The following is a 19,835-nucleotide window of genomic DNA, read 5'->3' as shown; positions in this document are numbered from 1 at the left end:
AATAAAATATATTTTTTTAATTGTATTTCTATATCCTAGCAATGAACACCTGGAAATTGAAGTTTTTAAAGGTCGGAGGAGTCCTAAGACAACTGTGTTGCGGAATCATTGCTCTGAAGCCCGACATTAAAGAGAGGCTGTTGCATCCAACCAGGCTCTTCGGGAGGGGAAAGGTTTGGCTCTCCTCCACTTCATATCAACTCCATCCGCATTTGGAAAAGCGGGATGGCCTTTCCTTCAATGCACTACCTCCTGGTTCTCCAGAGCAGGGCTTCCAGCTGACTGTAATGTCAGACCCTTTCTTCCCAAGCCATCGCAAACGGTATTTTGTAAAATACAGTACAAGTAAGTTGCTAGTTGAAAGAAATTAAAACCAAAGATGTACAAAATGAAGCCTGGTCTTTCATCAGATGCTACAGACATTGCATCATTCCATCGAATTGCTTAAAAGTTTCTCGACGCGCGCGCTCCATAAACCAGTACAAAACAGGTCGTGGACCAGCCCCACCTGGGTCCACACTTAAAGTCACCTCGTCTGAGCGCTTTGCCGGCAGAGACAGGGAAAAGGGAAGGAGTAGAAACAGCAATGATGAGGAGGCGACAGCGGAGGAGGGGCCGGGGTCTAACTGGGCTATGAATCAGTCTGGATGCTGGCAAGAGAGCCCTTGCTGGAGACCCTGCGTTTCTTCACACGCTGGTCTGAGCTCTGGAGACGCTGGATGTTAACCACCCCTTGGATCTCACGTGTGACCCTAGGGTTCGTTTCATTAAATGTTAACCTGTTCCATTTGTTTCTCTTTTCTACACCCACTCTTCTAATATTTATTTATGTTTTCTTTTTTCCTCTCATTCTTTTTGTTTATTTTCATCTCTCTCTCTCTCAGCATGTATGTAAACATAGAATACAGTAAATCAAGAAGAATTGGTCTGCATAGCCCATGAAGACTTCTTTTTTTTCTTTTTTTTTTTTTAATTTTATTTATTTAGTTGGAAGAGAGAGAGGGAGATCACAAGCAAGGGGATGGGGCAGAAGGAGAAGCAGTCTCCCCACTGAGCAAGGAAACAATGCGGGACTCTATCCCAGGACCCCGGGATCATGACCTGAGACAAAGGCAGATCCTTAACCAAAGGAGCCACCCACATGAAGGCCCGCACATGAAGACTTCTTGAACATTATTAAGACTTTCTTCTCGTTCTTTGTCCAGAACAGCTTTTAATGCATTAATATAACCAACCAAGTTTCTCCCTCTGTGTTTCTCTCCCTCCTGTTCCTCTCTTACACATTTCTTTTAAGCGACACTTGGAAAAAGTTAAACATTGACCTTTCATGTGCTAGTCATCCTGGTGACCTTTTGTGAGTTAGACTTGAGTGGAGCGTTCCATGTAACCTGATGTCTTCACTTTCTGATCCCAACATTTTTGTCAGCGTCTGACAACTGCTACGACATTGTTGACTTTAGTTCTGATTTACCAAACGGTCATTGTTCAGTGAGAAGCTGAGCGTCTCTGGACTGGTTGATTATTCTGGAATAGAATGTTACTCTTCCATGAATTCAATCGTGTAGAAAATTCCCATTATGCTGGGTTCATTAACTGTTTTCTGGAAAGGAAATTCTTTTAGGAGAGTGTTATGAATAAAGTGAATGGGGTTGTCAAAGCATAACCATGAAGAAAGTTGAGTCTCTCTTGCTGAAAAAGACACTGTGCAAACATAATTACAGTTCGAGTTTTACTGAAGCTTCAGAAATATAATTTACATAATGTTTGACATTTGACGACTTTCCAAAATATATCCTGGTCCTATTCACTGAAATTCCACCAGAATCTGTCTGTTTTTACCTAATCCCTCTGCTTGTGTTCCCTCTCTGGCTGTCTCTCTCTCTCTCTCTCTCTTTCTGTCAAATCAATAAAAATCTTTAAAAATAAATAAATAAATAAATAAAAATAAAAATCAAGACTATTAAAAGAGTGAATTGCAACAGCATGAATGGAGCTAGAGTATAATGTTAAGCAAAATACATCAGAGAAAGACAAATACCACACGATTTTACTAATCATTTGTTAATGAAACAAATGAGCAAAGGAATAAAAGAGAGAGAGAGAAAGAAAGAAACCAAGAAACAGGCTCTCAACTACAGAGAACAATCTGATGGTGACCAGAGGGGAGGTGGATGCGGGGATGGGGGTGACATAGGTGATGAAGCGGGGCGGGGGGCGGGGCGGGGAGCACCTGATGTGATGGGCACCAGGTGTGGTGTGTAAGTGTTGAATCACTGTATGGTACACCTCAAACTAATACAACACTGTATGTTAATTACACTGGAATTAGATTATTTTCATTTAAACCTTTTTTTTAAAGTCACCCAAATCAGTCGATTTCTGCTTCATTTGGTGAGGAAGGTAAGAAGCACGTAGAAGGAAGAGAGAGAAGACTGCACATTCACTCCCTTTCGACATCCTTCCCAAGAGCTAGAGAAAGGAAATTTGACAGTGCCCTTTTTAAATTCCCAGAATAAGGGTGTCATTGGAGAGGAGAATACAGATCTTTCCCCCATTGCTGCCAAAGCAATATATAAACTGTGCAATTCGGGGCGCCTGGCTGGCTCAGTTGGTAGAGCGTGCAGCTCTTGATCTCGGGGTTGTAAGTTCAAACCCCACACTGGGCGTAGAGATTACTCAAAAATAAATGCGGAATCTTCCTTCAAGGAATTAAATCTGCAAAGAACAGAACAAATGTCTTCTCATCCTCCAGGTCCCAGAAACAAGCAAGGCAGAGAATTCTCTCCTGGTTTCCCTGGGAGGGATAAGGTAGGACTTGGCAGAGATAATGTGGTTTATGCGTAGCATGGCTTCGCCTTCCTGAAAGGTAGAGACAAAGGCCTCCTATAAAGTTTCCATTCAGAAGTAAGACTGTGTGGGCTTGGTTTTATTTTTGTCACAAGTTATCTGTATCTTTTGGAGAAAAGATGGCCCAGCAATGCGGTCCTGGACAGAAATCCCTGTTCACAACATTGCCTTGAGCAAGCTACTTCACTACTTTTTCCCAACAATGAAGCAAGCAGAGGAACCCCGAAATTTGCAATCATTAAGTACCACTTAAATGTCAAACATTTAGGCATAGATCCATAAGAAATACAAATACTCCTTCCTTTGTCTCTAACCAAGATCCAGTCTACTTGTCTTAACATTTCAGCTAGTTGTAGAAAACTTTCAAAAAGAAAAGCCAGTTTTATCATTACATAATATTTGTCTTGAGTAGGGGAAAAGCACAAAGATTAGGGTTTGTTTGTTTTTGTTTTGTTTTTTTCTTTTTTCTTTTTAGGTAGGCTCCACACCCAGCTCGAAGCCCAAAGCAGGGTTCTGAACTCTGGACCCCAAGATGAAGACCTAAGCTGAGATAGAGCATGAATCTGCTTATCCCTTCTGTGAGCTGGGAGCCAGATGCGGGGCTCCATCCCAGGACCTGGAGATCACAACCCCAGCCCAAGTCAGTTACTTAACCGACTGAGCCTCCCAGGTACCCCCAAGACGAAGGTTCTTTTTTTTTTTTTAATTTAAATTTTATTTATTTCTTTGACAGAGAGATAGTGAGAGAGGGAACATAAGCAGGGGGAATGGGAGAGGGAGAAGCAGGCTTCACGCCGAGCAGAGAGCCCAATGCAGGGCTCAATCCCAGAACCCTGGGATCATGACCTGAGCCAAAGGCAGATGCTTAACGACTGAGCCACCCAGGCGCCCCAGACTAAGGTTATTTTTAAGCAGACTTTTCTCCAAGGTTTTGGGATTTCTTTGGTAGGGGAGGGGAGAGAGTAAACTTTATATTTTATATTGTTCCATTTTATTTGAGACACTAGGGCAATCAACAAGTTTGTTTCAACCTGTGCACAACAACGCTACTCCCACTTTTGTTAATTATACTGTTTGGACTTTTCTCTCTTCTCTCCCTACCCACCTAGCCACAATTCTAAGCCTGAGGTTGACTGTAAATATAAATTCAATTATAAACAATAATCCAAATGGCTGGTGTCTTTTTACTGGTGGAAGGAAGGACAGATGGTCATAAGAATGTAAGTGTTGTATACACCATTTTTTGTCTTCTCGGAGCAAATTTTTTGGTTTAATTATAAACATAGAGAAAGGAGACACAATTCAAAAACCTACATTTAAAAAGTCACAGAACTAAAAATGTGAAGGAAATAAAAACATGGAAACCCATGAGAAAAAAAATTATCTTCATTCCAAAATAACATTTTGATAGTAATTCCTATGCTCTAGTGCTTTTCCCAAGGACATTCATTGAAAGGCCTTGCTAGCACTATCGAATTCCCACAGCAGACAGCTGAGGTAGAAGGAAAACAGTGTTCTTGTGACTGTCATTATAAAAATGAAAAAGATGGAGGGGAGTCCTTGTGGCTCAGGTCATGATCCCAAGGTCCTGGGATGGAGCCCTGAGTCGGGCTCCACACGTAGTCTAGAGCTGGCTTGGGGCTTCTCTCTCTCCCTCTCCCTCTAGCCTTTTCTCTCTCCCTCTCTAAAAAGGAAATAAACACATAACATAAAAACCAAAAAGACGAAGCTGGAAGTTGGCCTGATTTATGAACTCCAACTAGCTGTTTCAGAACCTTTGACCAAACTGCTCCTTTTTCCAAAACTGAAAACTGACTTCACCATCGTTGTGCAGCTGGGGAACAGAAGCCAGAGGAATGATGTCCAGAGAGTAACCAATGCCGCTTGGGTCCCAGCCTGCCACGGGGGTGGGGGGGCGCAAGGCTCCTGTGACAGCAGCTGAGCGAACCTTCCGGTGGTGCCCAGCCCACTGGGTGGGCCCAGAGAGGTGCGCTCACCCCCTCAGGTGGCCTGTGCTGGCCCTCAGGCCAGTTAGCCCCGGGATGCCAGCCTCACCAGCTGCCTGCCATGGGCCATCAGTTTGGCTACCGTACCCGTGACAGCTCTTCCAACCATGACCCCCGTTCCCAGTTGGCCTTTGCTGGGCCTTCGCCCCATGCGAAGCTGGAGCGCTGCTCTTGGAGGAGGCTCTGGCGAGTTCCGTCCCTGGCGGCAGGCAGCAGTAAGGCGCACGCCCCCAGGAACCCCACCTTGACCTCTTCGAGAGGATGCCCTCCTTCATCTTTCCAGTCGAATCCACAGACTGGAGTAGACTGGAAATGCCACGTCCTCAGCTTCATCCGACCAAAGCATGGATGGTCATCAATGGTTCTGCCTGCTGCAAGAATTAGGGAAATTATTTCAGATTTCCGTGAAAACCATCAGGCGAGGGCCTTGGCGGGATGGACAGCGACTTCCAGGGTGAGGATGAGCTCAGAGCCCTGGCGCCCCAGGGACCCCAGAGAAATGGCCAGTATGTTCTCAGTCCAGAGGGGAGCGGCCTCTTCTCTCAGCCACTGTCCTGGCCCTGAGCACTACAGTTTGCCTCATTCCCCCTGAGTCCACAGGTTCCAAGCCCACGTTACTACTGGGTAAGGAAGGCCCGCCCGGGAAGGCTGGGTAAAGCGCGTCTTGGGAACTTGCTGAAGTGAGTTACAATGCGATTCTTGAGTCTGTAGTCAAGGCTGTCTCTACACAACCAGGTAGGAGGGATTACCCAGGTCTGGTCCAGGACGCCATGGGCAAAGTTGACACAGAGAGCTTCCCAGTTAAAGCCTAGGTCAAGAGCCAGTGTCCAGTCAAGTCACTGGGAAACAAACCCACTGGACAGAAGCGCAAAGCGCAATCCGTAATCAAGAGAGAAAACACAGGAAGCCAGAGCAAAAGGGGTTAGAACCAGCTGGAGGCAGTACCCGGAGAGGTGGCTGGTGTGTGGAGAGTCAGAGACAGGTAAGAAACCTCAAGTCTACGAGGAGCAGTAACGCCCACGACGGAGGGGGTCAGAAGAAGCAGGGTAAGGGCAAAAGGGTTTAAGAGCAGAAAGGGTTTAAGAGCCGGTCAGCTGGGAAGTGAGCAGCAACCCGAGGCTGTGTCTCCCTCAGCGAGTGTCCCCCTGGAAGTGTCAGGTGCCTGCTTAGAGATGCTGTGTGCAGAGGTGGGACACACAGAGAAACCCCGGGCTTGCCGAAGGCCCACTGATCTGTCACTAGCTCACGTCACACCCACACGAGGCTAATTTACAGGAACATGAAAAGATGGAGAACCAGGCAAGGCTCGACCTTCTCAGGAAGGAACTGTAAGTGACCAACCGGTTGGTAGATTCACAACTGGTACTATTATCAAACTCAACCGTGTTTTATGTTCACCACTTTCCTGGAAGCACAAATTATCGTGAGAACCATCTTGGTGGGCATGGTCTAGAACAAAATTCTAATTCTCCGCTTGCCTTGCTGCAAGGGTGACATTGGCCAGCCCTTCAGCCACCACCCCCCAGTGGTGGCCAGACAGTGGGCGGTGCCACGGGCTCCCACCTCCTAGACTCCGCGCAGTGAGCTGTGGCTTGGCCCCTGTCAGTCAAGTCCGCAGGGCGAGCGAACACACTCGACAGGCGTGTATTCATTAACAGGTTGTGCAAAAACAGGTGTTTGTTGTAACAGGGAGCAGATAACATCCCTCCCCGATTTTGGACAGTGTTTGTACAAACTGTTCTGTGTTGTGGTTAAGCGCTATAACTCTTCCTAATAAGTAATGTTTTCCTGCAAGGGATGTGGTAGTTTCAGTATTTTCATATCAAGATTAAGTACTTTCCCGCAGTCTTGAGCAAAATATAACCATGGAAAGGTCAAACTGGGCCAATTAAAGACACTCACGGATAAAAAAGATTAAACATCACTAAATCTTTGAATCCATGCAGTCTGCAGAGTAGGACTGGTGACCCCCAGGCCACCTGTGTGATGTCTAGAAAGTAAAAGGGCTTTTGAAGGAACAGTACCTTGTAGTAATGGCTACCATTTACAACTTTGCAAAGAATTGCACTAAATCTTTATTTGCTTTATCTCATTTAATCCTCCCAACAACCCCAAACGCTGATAATATTATCCCCATTATGTAAGTGAATTAACTGAGAGATTAATTGTCCCAAAGTCACATCACTAGTAACAAGGCATGTCTGAACTTGAACCCACGTCCCTCCGAAGCCAAAACCATATGCACACCTTTAGCAGCTATAAAGACTATAAAAATGTTAGGGTGAGCGTTTTGAACAAATGCTTTTGACTTAAAAAGGTCATACAAAGACACAACCCAGTGAGAGACTCAGTGGCTAGTCTTTCTTTGGGCCTGGGAGGGAGGTGCTCTTTCCCAGAATAGGCATGAAGATGAAGCCAAAGGAAATGGCCGATGTATTTTTTTCCAGAGGAGGTATTTATGTGATGGATATTCTGAAGACAGGAGTATTTTTTCCTTTCAGTTGTTTGCTGTTGGGGTGGCTCAGCTCTAACCAGGGGGCCTAGAGAAAACTCCAGAACTTGGTAAGCCAGCAGCTTCCCAGCAGGTCACCTCCATCTGGGTCAGTCTGAGGACCCACAGCGCACTTCCGGTCCTGAAGCCCAACCGGGGTTAATGACCACGCCGGGGACCCTGCTGGACCCAATTCAATGCGGACGGCCTTGAGAAAGAGCTCCTTCAATCTCCTGCTCCAGAAGCAAAGGTCGGGCTTCCCACGTTGGGATAAACAAATTCAGCATTTCAAAGCAACCGGTTAGCCACTCACTGTAATTTGCATATAAATGCCAACAAACAACCTCCCATTGTCCAAGCAGCCCCGGAGGGCTGTCGGGTTTTACTGCCCACCTAGAGAGTGTGAGTCACAATCCTCGGCCTCCCAGGATTTCCCTCGGAGCCTGCTTCACAATCAAGTATCGGGCTGGGAAATGACCCTGGACACTTAGCATTTAGCAATCCCGGACGGACAGACAATCCCCTCTTTGGACAGCCTCCTCCGTGCTCTGTCAGCCTGTGAAATTGGCAGCCAGAAGCCAGGAACCCCAGGGGAAACCGAGCTCCCGATCCAGCCCCACGGTGCTACCCCAGGTTTTGCCCAGAGGATACACTTCCTCTTTCCAGCCCAGAAGTTTTTGCCTTTGAAGGTGGACAACTGTGCTGCTTTTAAAGAAAAAGAAACTCTTTTTCCCCACTTCATATTTTTTTTTTTTTAAGATTTTACTTATATATTCAACACAGAGAGAGGGAACACAAGCAGGAAGAGTGTGAGGCTGGATCCGGGAATTGATTCCAAGGCCCTGGGATCATGACCCGAGCCAAAGGCAGACGCTTAACCACTGAGCCACCCAGGTGCCCCTCTGCCCCGCGAACTTAATATTTTTATCACACGTTACTGGGTGCTGGTTAAAGGTTTGACCCAGGGCTAATAAATGAAAGGATTATGAGACACTAGAAACAATACAAGGGTTATAAGGGTTGGGAAGTCATGAATGACCACACTCCCCCCCACCCCAGGCACACATAAGCACACACATTTTCTAAATTTACATCTCCTTCTTTAAAGTTACTATTCAATAAGTAATTTCCTTGAGAGAGCTCTAATAATGAAAGAAACACATATAAAGTCTCAATTATAAAACTATATATGGGTTCATAAGAGCCAGTTGCATTTTGAAGTAAAAGGTAATCCTTTAATGAAGAGGCTAGGTGTTTGTGGAGGGGGCGGGTAATATAAAACTCACCTTTGCTGTGTCCCTGAAAGAAGGTTGCTTGTTGCTTGTTGCTTTTATTATAGCCTCTGGTTACAGGTTCAGTTCCAGGAGAACAAAGTTACCCCAAGTTACCCCAGTGTGGCTAGGACCAGCCAACTCAAGACGAAATAGCCTGCTGATTTTATGTCCTTCACCTTTTGGACCAACAAAACTCTCCGTGGTTTATTTTTAAATTCCTTAGGGAAACGCTGATAAAAACTGGATATTTCACGGTGCTAAAAGGAAAGTCCACCTCTTCGTTTAACGGGGAATGATGATAATGCTTCTCGGTGAGAACTGGTGTCCGGTCGTTCGCTTGCAGATCGCACCAGATTTCAAAGGTGGGGATACGTTTGACCTTAGCAACGCTCCATTAATTTTCAGATCCGTTTGAATTGTTTCTCCTCCACTCCCTTCACTGGCAACTTATTTTCGCTGGGGTTCCCATACAAAATTATAAATCTTCAAAACAATAGTTTGGAGTGGAGAAAAGTGAAGAGGAAGACATTTGGGTATTTGCGGACAACCTGAATTCAGATGCCTAATGCAAGAGGGCTCGGTCTCCCTTCCGGGTCTGCTCTCCTTGGATCACAGCGAGGTACAAAAGCTGTAGGGGTCAGTCCTCCCTCCTCTCCACCGGGATTTCACAGTTGAATCCCTAAATCCAGGTGAGAAATACCCCCATTTAGCAAGGCAACTGTGAATGAAAGTCTCGGGTATCAAAATCACATCCACTAAATTTAGTTTAAAAAAAAAAAAAGCCTCAGCGTGGACTTCCAACACTTGAAAAAGTAAGAAAGTGCTTTCAGAAGTGTGGTGTTTTTCCACTGTCCTCATCAGTTCCCTAGGGAAATTCCAAGGGGAAGAGACCAGGGATAAAGAGCTTTCTGTATTTCTCTTGGTTTTAACTGCTAAAACAATTTTTGTTCCATTAGGTTTGTAATGTGAGATCTCTCAGAGTGAATTTACACAACAGCCCCTGACTTTATTAATTCATCACAACTAACTCAGTCTTCACGTGTCGAAAAACAAATTGCTGACTTCCCATGAATTCCGACATCTACTTACACTCTGCCTTGAAAGTGGTTTGCTGTGAAATTATTCCAGGATTTCCAAGACTGTCCGGCCAGCACGGCACAGAGGTGCACACGCCACGCTTTGTACGTCTATGCACACACACAGAAACAGTCACCAGCTCACCTCTTCAGGATTCCGCTCGGGTCACTCCAGCATCAATCCAGTCTGCAAGGCCTAGGCTGCCAAACGCAATTTGAAGGAGCCTCCAGGAGGCCAGCTGGGGACAGGCTGCTAGATAGGGGACTCCACCAGGTCTTGAGGAATGACGAAGGCCTGGAGACATTGTCTACCTGCTTATCCAAAGTATCTCCCCAGGTTGCCTCTCTGATGCCTTTCCTGAAATCCCTTTTCGTATTCACAGAATGGGGAAAGTTTGTATAAACATGGCTCATGGGCCTCGGCCTATAATGCACTGAAACTCTCCAAGGCAGATCCCCTGGAAAATCACCACCTTCCTGTAAGAAGTCTATCTCCTCTGCGGCTGCACGAGCCCCAGCCCCTCCCCAGGCCGATCTCCAAATTCCCAGAACGGCAGACAAGTGCATTACGCCATCACGCACAGGACGGTAGGACGTGCGCCGACCAGCCAGGACGTGTTCAGAGCCTGAAACCATTCCAATGGTTTGCCAAATTTTCAAGAAGGGTTTAATTTTGTTATTTCGTCGGGTCTCAAATTCTCAGATCAGCGACCTGCCTTTTTCTATCAGCACAGTGAGAGCAGCAGGGACCAAGGAAGAGAGGGACCAAGCGCGGGTCAGTCTCTGAAGCAGTTCCTTTTCCATCACAACGGGGACCCTCAGAGTCCCCGACTAAATCAGCTTCATCTGGGGGAATTAAGCGGATTGGTCACTAACTAGACCCCTGCCCCGTGTGAAAACGTCCACACTGCCCTAAAAACCGTTTGCGGAACTACTTGTGTTTTGGTGGGGGCACCTATGGGGCAAACTGTAAGTGCTGGTGGCCATTGTCTAGAAAGCATCAATCACGCACAAAGCGGTCAAGTGATTCTGAAACAGGATCTGTCAGCGAACTGGACTCCCTTGATTTTCTCACTGGATTAACCATCATTCTGTCAAATACCAAAAAAAAAAAAAGGTCCATAAAACTGAAGTGTTCCCATCAGCAGCCACGAGATTATTCCGAAAGGAAACAATGACAAGCCAATGACATTAGTAGATGAGAGGCTAAAAGCAATACATTAAAAACCTGTATTAAGAAGGTTACATGCAGTCTGCAGGTCGCTGAAAGGGCTGAAAATCTCAGGTATGAGAGAGCGAAGTATAAAAAAGTCGAGGAAATGTCCACTGTAAAAGTCACGGGCCCAAGCTCTTAAATTTTTTTTTGAAAAAAATTTTTTTAAAGATTTTATTTATTTATTTGAGAGAGAGAAAGAGAGAAAGCATGAGCAGGGGGAGGGGCAGAAGAAACAACAGACTCCTGCTGAGCAGGGACCCAATGCTAAGGCAGATGCCTAGCCAAGTGAGCCACCCAGGTGTCCCCCAAGCTCTCAACTTTAAAAAAACAAAACAAAACAGATTTTATTCATTCATTTGACAGAGGGAGAGAGACAGTGAGAGAGGGAACACAAGCAGGGTGAGTGGGAGAGGGAGACACAGGCTTCCTGCTGAGCAGGGAGCCTGATGTGGGGCTCGATCCCAGGACTCTAGGATCATGACCTGAGCCAAAGGCAGACACTTAACGACTGAGCCACCCAGGCGCCCATCAAATTTTGGGGAATATTTTGCTGGGCCCCTCTAGTTCATGGAAGACGCTTGTGTGTGTTGACAGAAATAGCTAGCATACCTCCAAACAATAATCTTGTAAAGCATTATCATTGCCCCCATTTTATAGGTAACAAAACTGAGTATTCAAAGGGCTTAAGGAATTTGCCCAAGTTCACAGAGCTAGCAGGATGAAGGCAGCATTGGAACACAGCATTGGCTGTGCAACTCCCAAGTGCACTTGACCGCTACCCTTCTGAGTTCGGCCTTATCCCGCCATGTAAATTTTGGTGGAGGTTTGACATTATTTGGGCCGAGACAGAGAAGAGGACCAATTAGAAGTTATAAGGAAAAAAAGCTGTCCTGGCCCCAAAAAGGCTAGTTCCAGACTCATGATACTGGATGCCCCTGCCTTCAAGCTTTTAGCCTATAATCAGCCCATATTGAAACCAGATTTACGAGCTCTTCAGAGGAGAGCTTTGTGATTTTCTAAAGCAGACATGTTTGGTATTTTAGAAGGTCAAACCCCCTATGGTGCAGTGTTTTTAATAAAATCAGTTCAGCAGAAATTAGAGACACACCAGTCTATTCCTAGGAAGCCTCTGAGCCATTCAAAATAAGGGTGTGTGTGTTGGGGGGCGGGGGTGGAAATAACATAAAAGACATAACCACGTACAGATCAATTTTTTCAAAAGGGAGAGAATGGGAGGGGGGTAGATATAGAAACATCATGGCAAATTTGGTCCCATTTGTCTCTGGTTGGGGCAAATTTCCACTTAGAAAAAGAATCTTACTGGGGGGGGGGGTAGTTCTATGTCAATATTAAACAAGGGCTGTTCTTGGTTAGCTCGGCCTTGTCCTGTCACCTCAAAGTAACAGTAAACATCTCCAGGAGGGAAAAACAAACACAGCAGTCATCACCTTACTTACATCACCGACTCAGGTAGGTAGTTATTTCATGAAGGGCCCTTTATCTCTGCTCTTGGCAGCTTCTACGCTCTCACAGGAAAGCAACAGGAGAACCTATATTTAGTTCTTGGTAAAAATCAAAGCAGAGAGACCCGCAGTATTTTCGTCGAAAGGCCGAGTTATGCCCAGAACTGCCTTTTAAGACTGGCGGTGAGGGCGGTGCGCAAACACTCCATGAGTAAGTATCTCATTTATGAACACAACACGCGAGGGGCACAGGGTTCGTCCTAGGAAGACACGGGAATAGGAATAGCCAGTCTATTATTCGGCAAGCACGTGAGCACCCGGACCCCCAGTCCAGCGGTGGGTGGCAGGTGCACAACAGGATGGCCCACCCCCCTTCCCGGAACAGGATGGGTGTAAACAGCCTCGTGAATTTATAGTAGAAACAAGACACAGGGCAGCGAACACCGAACACCGAAGTGGGGGCATTTTGCATTCATCTTCCAGTAAATGTCTGTGACTTCAGTGCCTGGAGGTTGGGGGTTTACTGGTTTCCAAGTGATTCAAAATACGGGACTTCAGGGGCACCTGGGTGGCTCAGTGGGTTAAAGCCTTTGCTTTCAGCTCAGGATCTCTTGAGTCCTGGGATCAAGCCCTGTATCGGGATCTCTGCTCAGCAGGGAGCCTGCTTCCTCCTCTCTCTCTGCCTGCCTCTCTGCCTGCTTGTGATCTCTGCCAAATAAATAAATAAAATCTTAAAAAAAAAAAATACGGGACTTCAAATCCTTCATTGCCTTTACTTAACGAGTTGCTGAGTTCTTAGTTGACTGGTATTTAGAAGAAATGGGGTGAGTAAGACTAACAGACACAGGCTGCTCGAGGCATCCCTGAGCATGCAGGCTTTTCATCTTCAAGATATGAAACTGCTGTAATTTGATCTGGAGCTCACCGTGAAGGTGAGGGTCGAAACTCCATCAAGGGGCAATCTCAGTGAATTTTCTTCTCTAGATGGGTTTGGATAGTTAGGCCACAATTCTCCGGCTCCCTTGAAAAGCAACACACCAAAAAGTTCATACGCTTTATAAACTGGAAGTCACACGTGCAAGAACTGTCATTCTCAAAAAGCACAATACGAATGCCATCATTTATTAAAATGTATATTTATTCCATAGCCTACTTTGTATGGGGCTGTGGCCTCTTAATTATTGGATAATCTAGGTACTCGTTTTTTTAGACTAGTCATTTCGACTGATTCTCCCATGAACTTGGCGACTTCATCTGTCTTAAAGGACCCAAATTATGCTTATCGTAAAATAACCCCCCAAATATGCACACACACAATCTTTTAACACTCAGTAAAAGAAAACCCCATCCTCACATATGCAGACTAGAGGTTCATTTTTAAGCAGAAGTTTCAAATATACAAAAGAATCAGGAAAAAAAGAAAAAAGAATCCTAGATGGCAAATTCTTCTCACGTTTAGGATAACAAAGACCTATTTGGGGGGGAAAGTACACAAACATGGCATGGGTTTGAATTCAGGCTGAGCAGTCTTGCCAGACAGAAGTTCCTACAGGAGTGAAAACACTGTTACTCAGTATGTCAGTGGCTGAAGTCGATGTGAGGGGCATAGGACCCTAGTGTTCTTTAAATCTCAGTTGATACAAATAACCCTCAGTATTGAAACCCTTTCTAAACACTGAAAAAAAAATAGATTAGTATAACACTGCACTGAAGGAAGGTTTGAAAACTAGGAGCATAACACAATCGAGTTTGGCTAATTTGGGATCCAAAATACTTAAATTGGTCTGAGACAAAAGCCAACTGATATGGTAAATCAATCCAAACGTAGTAAAAGTAGACAGTGACTAACTAGGAGAAGTTTCGTTTAGCGGACTTGGTTTGGTTTTTCTTATTTGGTTGGAGGTAGACACATTTTTAAAAAGCATTTCAGAGCAACTGAAGTTGATGAATATGACCTTTTCTCAGCTCTAGACACTGATCCACCATATCCCACCTGGTCTAAAAAAGTTTAGGATTTCTCATAGGTGAAAGCTAAAAACCAGGGTTATCCTAACACCTAACAAAAAACACGTGGGTAAGATACTGAATGATGGGCAGGACACAGTTGGAAATTCTCCACACTGTAAGAAAACTACAAATATGCAGGTAAGGACAAACAAGATCTTGGTCTTATTTAAATACCAAAAAAAAAAAAAAAAAAAAAGGCAAAACAAAGCAAACAAACAAAAATCAAGCCAAATCCTATAGTTGAGACCCTACTGTGAGCAACAACAGAACTTCATTTGTAAAATTAACATGAAGTTTCTTACACCTCCCACTTAGTTTTTAATTTATGACAAGACACCGCTAAGTTTCAGACAAAATATATATATATATGTATTTTTTAAATCTTTACAATAAATCAAGATGTTGGAGCTTACACAGAGCACATTTTAGTTTATTTAGGTACTCAATTCCAGCTCGCTCAGATGCAAAACCCTGGTAACAGTGTGTATGAAGTCTTCTCTTTGCTTTTTATAATTTTAAAGCAAATAATACATTTGACTGTATTTAAGAGTCTGTGCAAATAATCCTTCAGAAGAAATATCCAAGATTCTGTTTGCAGAGGTCATTCCTTCTCTCAAAGGTGATTCGGTGAGTTCCTTTTTCTGCAGATAAAGTGCTCCTGTCCAGCAGAACCCCAAGCCTTCCAGCGTCCAAGAACTTCGGTTTGGGGTCAGACCCCGTCATACAAACTCCAGCTTCCCGTGCCCGCTGTACATGCCCCAGTGCACGAGCGAGAGGATCTTGTCGTTGCTGAGGTCCGCTTGTCTCATCTTGTCACAGGTCAGGCAGCAGTTCTCGTGGCCACTCACCGGCACCATGCACTCCAAGTCTAACTTGGCCACCTGCCCCTTTTTGGAATGGTGTCCGTGGAAGCTGTAGTGCAAACGGGACAGCATCTGCTGCCGCTGATCCTGCAGTCTCTTGTTCTCACTCCGGAGCATCCTCAAGGCCAGCATGATCAGCAACACCAGAATGAGGCCCCCGGCGATGGGCACGGCGATCACGGCCGCCCGGAACCACAGCTCTTTGGAGGAAGTCAGCTCCTGCACTTTGGTGATGAGGTTCCTGCCGCCGTCGTGCTGATAGCGGTTTCCTTGTCCTAGAGCAACACAAACGTGTGAGCGGACTGCGGTTACGCCCTCCCACCGGGACTTACGATCATCTATCCATCTGCAACGAGACACCCTGTGAGAAAGCAGCTTACGGTGAAATCAACACTATTTACAAACGACACGCTGCCCAGCGGTGCAAAGATGGGCTTCCGAGAACAGTCTGTGTAGGGACTGTGGTTCCTGAACAGGAAGGGTCTTCTGGGTCTTCCAAAAGTGGAAAAGCCAGGCAAAACCTATCATGCAGACAGACACCTCATGCTCAGGCAGACAGAAAAGCTACTCAACAGAGATGCATCTTCGCATCCACAGCCAGGCCTCTCCCCCTGGTGTCTCTAATTACATTAACAACAAAATCAATAGCAGACATACAAGTCGTGGCCGCTGCGCGCCAGAGGAGGCCCGCGTGCTGGTCCAAGGGGGCTTCTACCTACCTGAGGCCTCCCCCTTGGGAGGGGCGAGCACATCGTGCAGCCCTCGGTAATTGCACATGTCTTCATGACAGCATTCCAATGTGGGCACGGCGGTGCCAGAGTGGTTTCGGGCCTGTTTGGCTTGGCAGAGGTCTGCTGTGCTTGCGAGAGAGTCCAGGCAGCCATGGGTGAGCGGGGAGTTTGTGTTCTGAGGATCGAGAAGCCTCGAGAAGCAGGCGTTCAGCTCGGATTTACACATATAGCCGGTTGCCACGCAGTGGGCAGCATCACAGTAGCATCTGATTTCACCTGAAGACAATGAGAAATTGCGTCACGCGCCTTCCTGAGCCCAGATAAAGCCTCTACCTGGGCAACTGCTCAAGTTCAAAGGCATGAACTTCTGGATATTCAGCTGAGAGCCCGCAGTGGCAGCCTGGAGCAGACTTGGGAGAGCCCTGCGTGCAAGGCAGTGCTTAAATTTCCACCCAGTTAAAGGTAATTTTAGAAACGTACTAATCCCAACTGCAGAGAATCAGAGTTCAATTGCGATTTCTAAGGAGTTAGCGGGTTAATTCAAAATATTACTTCTGGATCTGAAGGAAAAGAATCATCACAAGAAATTCTCCTACTGTAAGGTGAATTACACTGTTTATTCATTTTAATCCTACGTGACCATACAACATAAAAATGCCAGGCTTTTTGATTTTGTCAGTATAAATATTTGATCGGAACTACTGAATTGTTTACTACCTTAAAGGGCTGTGCCAAGATTTAAGAGCTTTAGCTAACACCTTATAAAGTTATTAACTAGAAACACAACAATCTAGAAATTGCTCCGGTCAGGAGGTTTTAAAACTATGAAACTGGGCAGCTATTTGCAACCTCTCTAGAAAAGGCAAACTTTGCCTATAAAGATCTTTTCATGCAGAGGAGCTTTTAGTCAGTATATTGTAAAACAGGAACTAGGCAGTTTACAATTAGTGGTTTGCTTGCCAAAGTCAATTTCTTTCAGCCCAAATGGAAAGTCATAAAACTGGGGGCAGGGGCGGGGTGGGGGGCGGGTGAGGAGGGGAGGCGGGTGTAAAAGCGAACTTCTCCTCCCCTTAACTCCCCAGTTTTACATGTAATTCAACATCGGATCTAAAAGGGGAAACACTGAAATTGAAAATCCTCTGCCGGTTGAATGAAAAATCCTTAAGGAAACCTCAAATTCTTCTCCAGGAAGTGATTAAAAGTTTCCTTTATAAAACTTATTTGGGGAGTTGCAAGTCACTGGTAACATTTTGCTGCAGTGCATGCTTCTGAGGCTTCTAGCATCCTCCTCTAGTTGAAATGATCTGGGTTTCAGAGCGATCACCAATAGCGCATCTGACCCCGTGGGCTCTGGTCACTGTCAGATGCCACAACTAATGCTACCGTAAAAAGAACTGAGGCACACACCTTTTCCCAGCTCCCCGATCAGAAGTTCTAGTAGTTACTGAAACCCCGGCTCTGAAATTAAACACCAGGGACTGTGGTTTTATAGACCCTCTCCTTTCTTCCTCCTCCTCCTCTCTGCGAATGTGAACGCCTGAGTGAGGTGTCTCATTTAATTATCTGTCCAAATTCCAGGCCACTGTATGGTATGCTCGAGCTTTCATCAGACGCTAATGCTTTCGTTCTTAAAAAAAGAAAAAAACCTTCCAGCTAATCACAGATCTCTGGCAATTTGAGTTTAACTGTCCAAAGCTGGAGGTCCTGCTCTAGCATCGGTTGGCGAGCTCCCTGGTCTGTCCCACTCTGGGCCGAAGTCCCTTCTCCAGGAAGACCTTCAAGTTGGAACCTTGCTTTTTAGAGGTTCTCTCTCCTCTTTCCAAGCTTACTCGATGCTTTGCACAAAGCTCACCAGTCTTATGTGGTGATGACTACGTATCCCTAGCCTGACTAATTCCACCAACAGATTTAAAGTAGAAATAAACCAGATTCAAAGTCCATTTTGATCCCATGCACCTCAAGCCCAGTGCAGAAAAAGAGCACTGAATGAAAAAAGAAAAAATAGAGTAAAATGTTTATGAGAGCCTATTTAAAATACTGTATTTTCAATGACCTAAAACAGTCTAATAAAATTTTGACAGGTAACTACGAAAGTTCTAACAACTTTTTTTTTTTTAATTGGAGCCACATTTCAACAAGTTGAATGGACTTTTGTATTACTGTATTAAAACTATATTTCTGTCGTTTCATAAAGTTTCTTCCTGTGGCATGCAAAAGGCCCAGAAAGGGGACTGGTATTTGGAAACAGTGAACAATGCTCTTCTGTTTCCCCCCCTTTCTTGTTACTGTATGTAGTGATTAAACAAAAATGTCTGCTTTAGTCAAGATGGCTACAGGAGAGACTGCTGGCTTCTTTTAAAGCTTTTGAAGTCCGCAGCAGTCAGAAATCTCTGATCCCCTAATTATATCATTATCAGGCACATAGTTTCGGTATCTGTGACTTCATGTCAGCCTCAGTCCCTCCCTGTTCTGCCGGCCTTTGATAGGGCCAGGAGGCTCCCCTCTGCAGGCTACCAGGGCTGTTATTTAGGGTTAATTACACCCTTCCTTTCAAAATAAATAAATACCGTAGCACAGCATCCTTCTGGGCTAGCTTATCCTTTAACCTCATGCCTGCTACATGGCAATTAGAGAAGGGGGGGGGGGGAGTGCAAAAGCTAAATAACGCTTCCCATTTAAAAAAAAAAAAAAAGAAAGAAAAATTATCTGTTCGGAGAACAGTAAGGAGAGTTCATGGCGGGGGAATCCTTGAAATCTAGGAGTTTGGGTTATTTCAACCCAAAAGGCGAAAGACTGCAGGAAGCAAAAAGAAACCGACCTTTTTCTTTCTTTTTTTCCCCCCGGTAGTAGTGTAAACCCTGAGGGGAGTGGGAAATGGGACCGCTGCCGGAGCCCACCCCTCCCAGCCCGCGAAGCCACCCATCAGACTCCTGCACACGGAGACTCGCACTTGGGGCACCTCCTCTCTCACACTCGCCGGCTCACAAAGACACGGAGAGACACACACGGAGGCACACGCGCGGACGGAGGCACACCTGGGGACGGGCGCTGACCGCCCGCACTCCGGCCCTGCGCGGCGGCCCGCAGGGTCGGGGGTTCGGCGCGGCCGCCCCCAGCCGCGGGGTGCGGAGGGCGGCTGCGTCCCCGCGCGCACCACGGCCCCGCTTCCCGGCTGCAGACGTTCAGGAAAGTTCGCCGCGGACAGACTTACAAAAACATTTTGACAACCACTTGCCCCGAGGTCTGACTCCACCTCCACGCGCCGGCCCCGGGACACCCGAGGGGGGGCGGCCGCGAAGCCACCGCCGCGACTTCTAAGAACAGGCAACTTGTCGCGACCTGCGGGCTCCAGCGCGGGAGGAAGCCTCGCCCGCCGCTAACAAAGCCTTGGCAGCCGCCTTCAAAGGCCCGCGGCAGCGGCCGCCCCGGGACCCCCGCGCGCCCCTCCGCGGAGAGCCCGCGCCTCGGCCGGCCGGCGAGCACCCACCTTTGGTGAGCAGCACGGCCATGGCGCAGAGTTCGAGCTGCAGCCAGATGAAGATGTAGCTGGAATGGCGATCCATTGACGCCCCCCACGGCCGCGGCGCCCCCGCCGGCTCCCGGAGCCGCGGCGCAACTGCAGCCTACGGCTCCCGGAGCGCGCAGGGCATGGGGGCTCCCCGGGGCGGCGGGCGCCGTCAGCGACCGGGCGAGGAGCCGGGCCGCGGCCGGAGCATGGAGCGCGGCTGGAGGGGCGCCGAGCAGCCCAGAGGACTTTCGCGGCCCCACTCCGCGGCCACCGGGGGCCGCTTCGCTCGGCTCCGCGCCGCAGTCCCGGGTGGGCTATGGGCCTCGCTCCCCCTCGGCCGGCCACTCCGCGAA

The 19,835-nt window shown here is 46.7% G+C and overlaps 1 protein-coding gene across 1 annotated transcript; it reads right to left on the bottom strand.

The window, feature by feature from the left end:
- Positions 1-13,493: 13,493 nt before the first annotated feature.
- On the bottom strand, positions 13,494-19,559 carry BAMBI (BMP and activin membrane bound inhibitor). The gene is made up of 3 exons (XM_032349750.1): positions 19,462-19,559; positions 15,963-16,250; positions 13,494-15,518 (listed from the first exon to the last, which is right to left on the bottom strand). Exons 1-3 carry the CDS (start codon positions 19,535-19,537, stop codon positions 15,100-15,102), a joined length of 783 nt encoding a protein of 260 aa, XP_032205641.1. The 5' UTR covers positions 19,538-19,559; the 3' UTR covers positions 13,494-15,099.
- Between the last annotated feature and the right edge of the window lie 276 nt (positions 19,560-19,835).

The sequence above is a fragment of the Mustela erminea genome, chromosome 6 (genome assembly GCF_009829155.1).
Source record: "Mustela erminea isolate mMusErm1 chromosome 6, mMusErm1.Pri, whole genome shotgun sequence".
NCBI lineage: Eukaryota > Metazoa > Chordata > Mammalia > Carnivora > Mustelidae > Mustela > Mustela erminea.
This window is presented reverse-complemented; position numbering and strand designations above follow the sequence as displayed.

Coding starts and splice junctions, on each gene's coding strand:
- BAMBI (XM_032349750.1), bottom strand. CDS start 19,537: ATGGATCGCCATTCCAGCTACATCTTCATCTGGCTGCAGCTCGAACTC. Junction 16,251..19,461: donor GGCCGTGCTGCTCACCAAAG/GTGGGTGCTCGC, acceptor CATTGTCTTCAG/GTGAAATCAGATGCTACTGT. Junction 15,519..15,962: donor TCCCAAGGGGGAGGCCTCAG/GTAGGTAGAAGC, acceptor GTGTTGCTCTAG/GACAAGGAAACCGCTATCAG.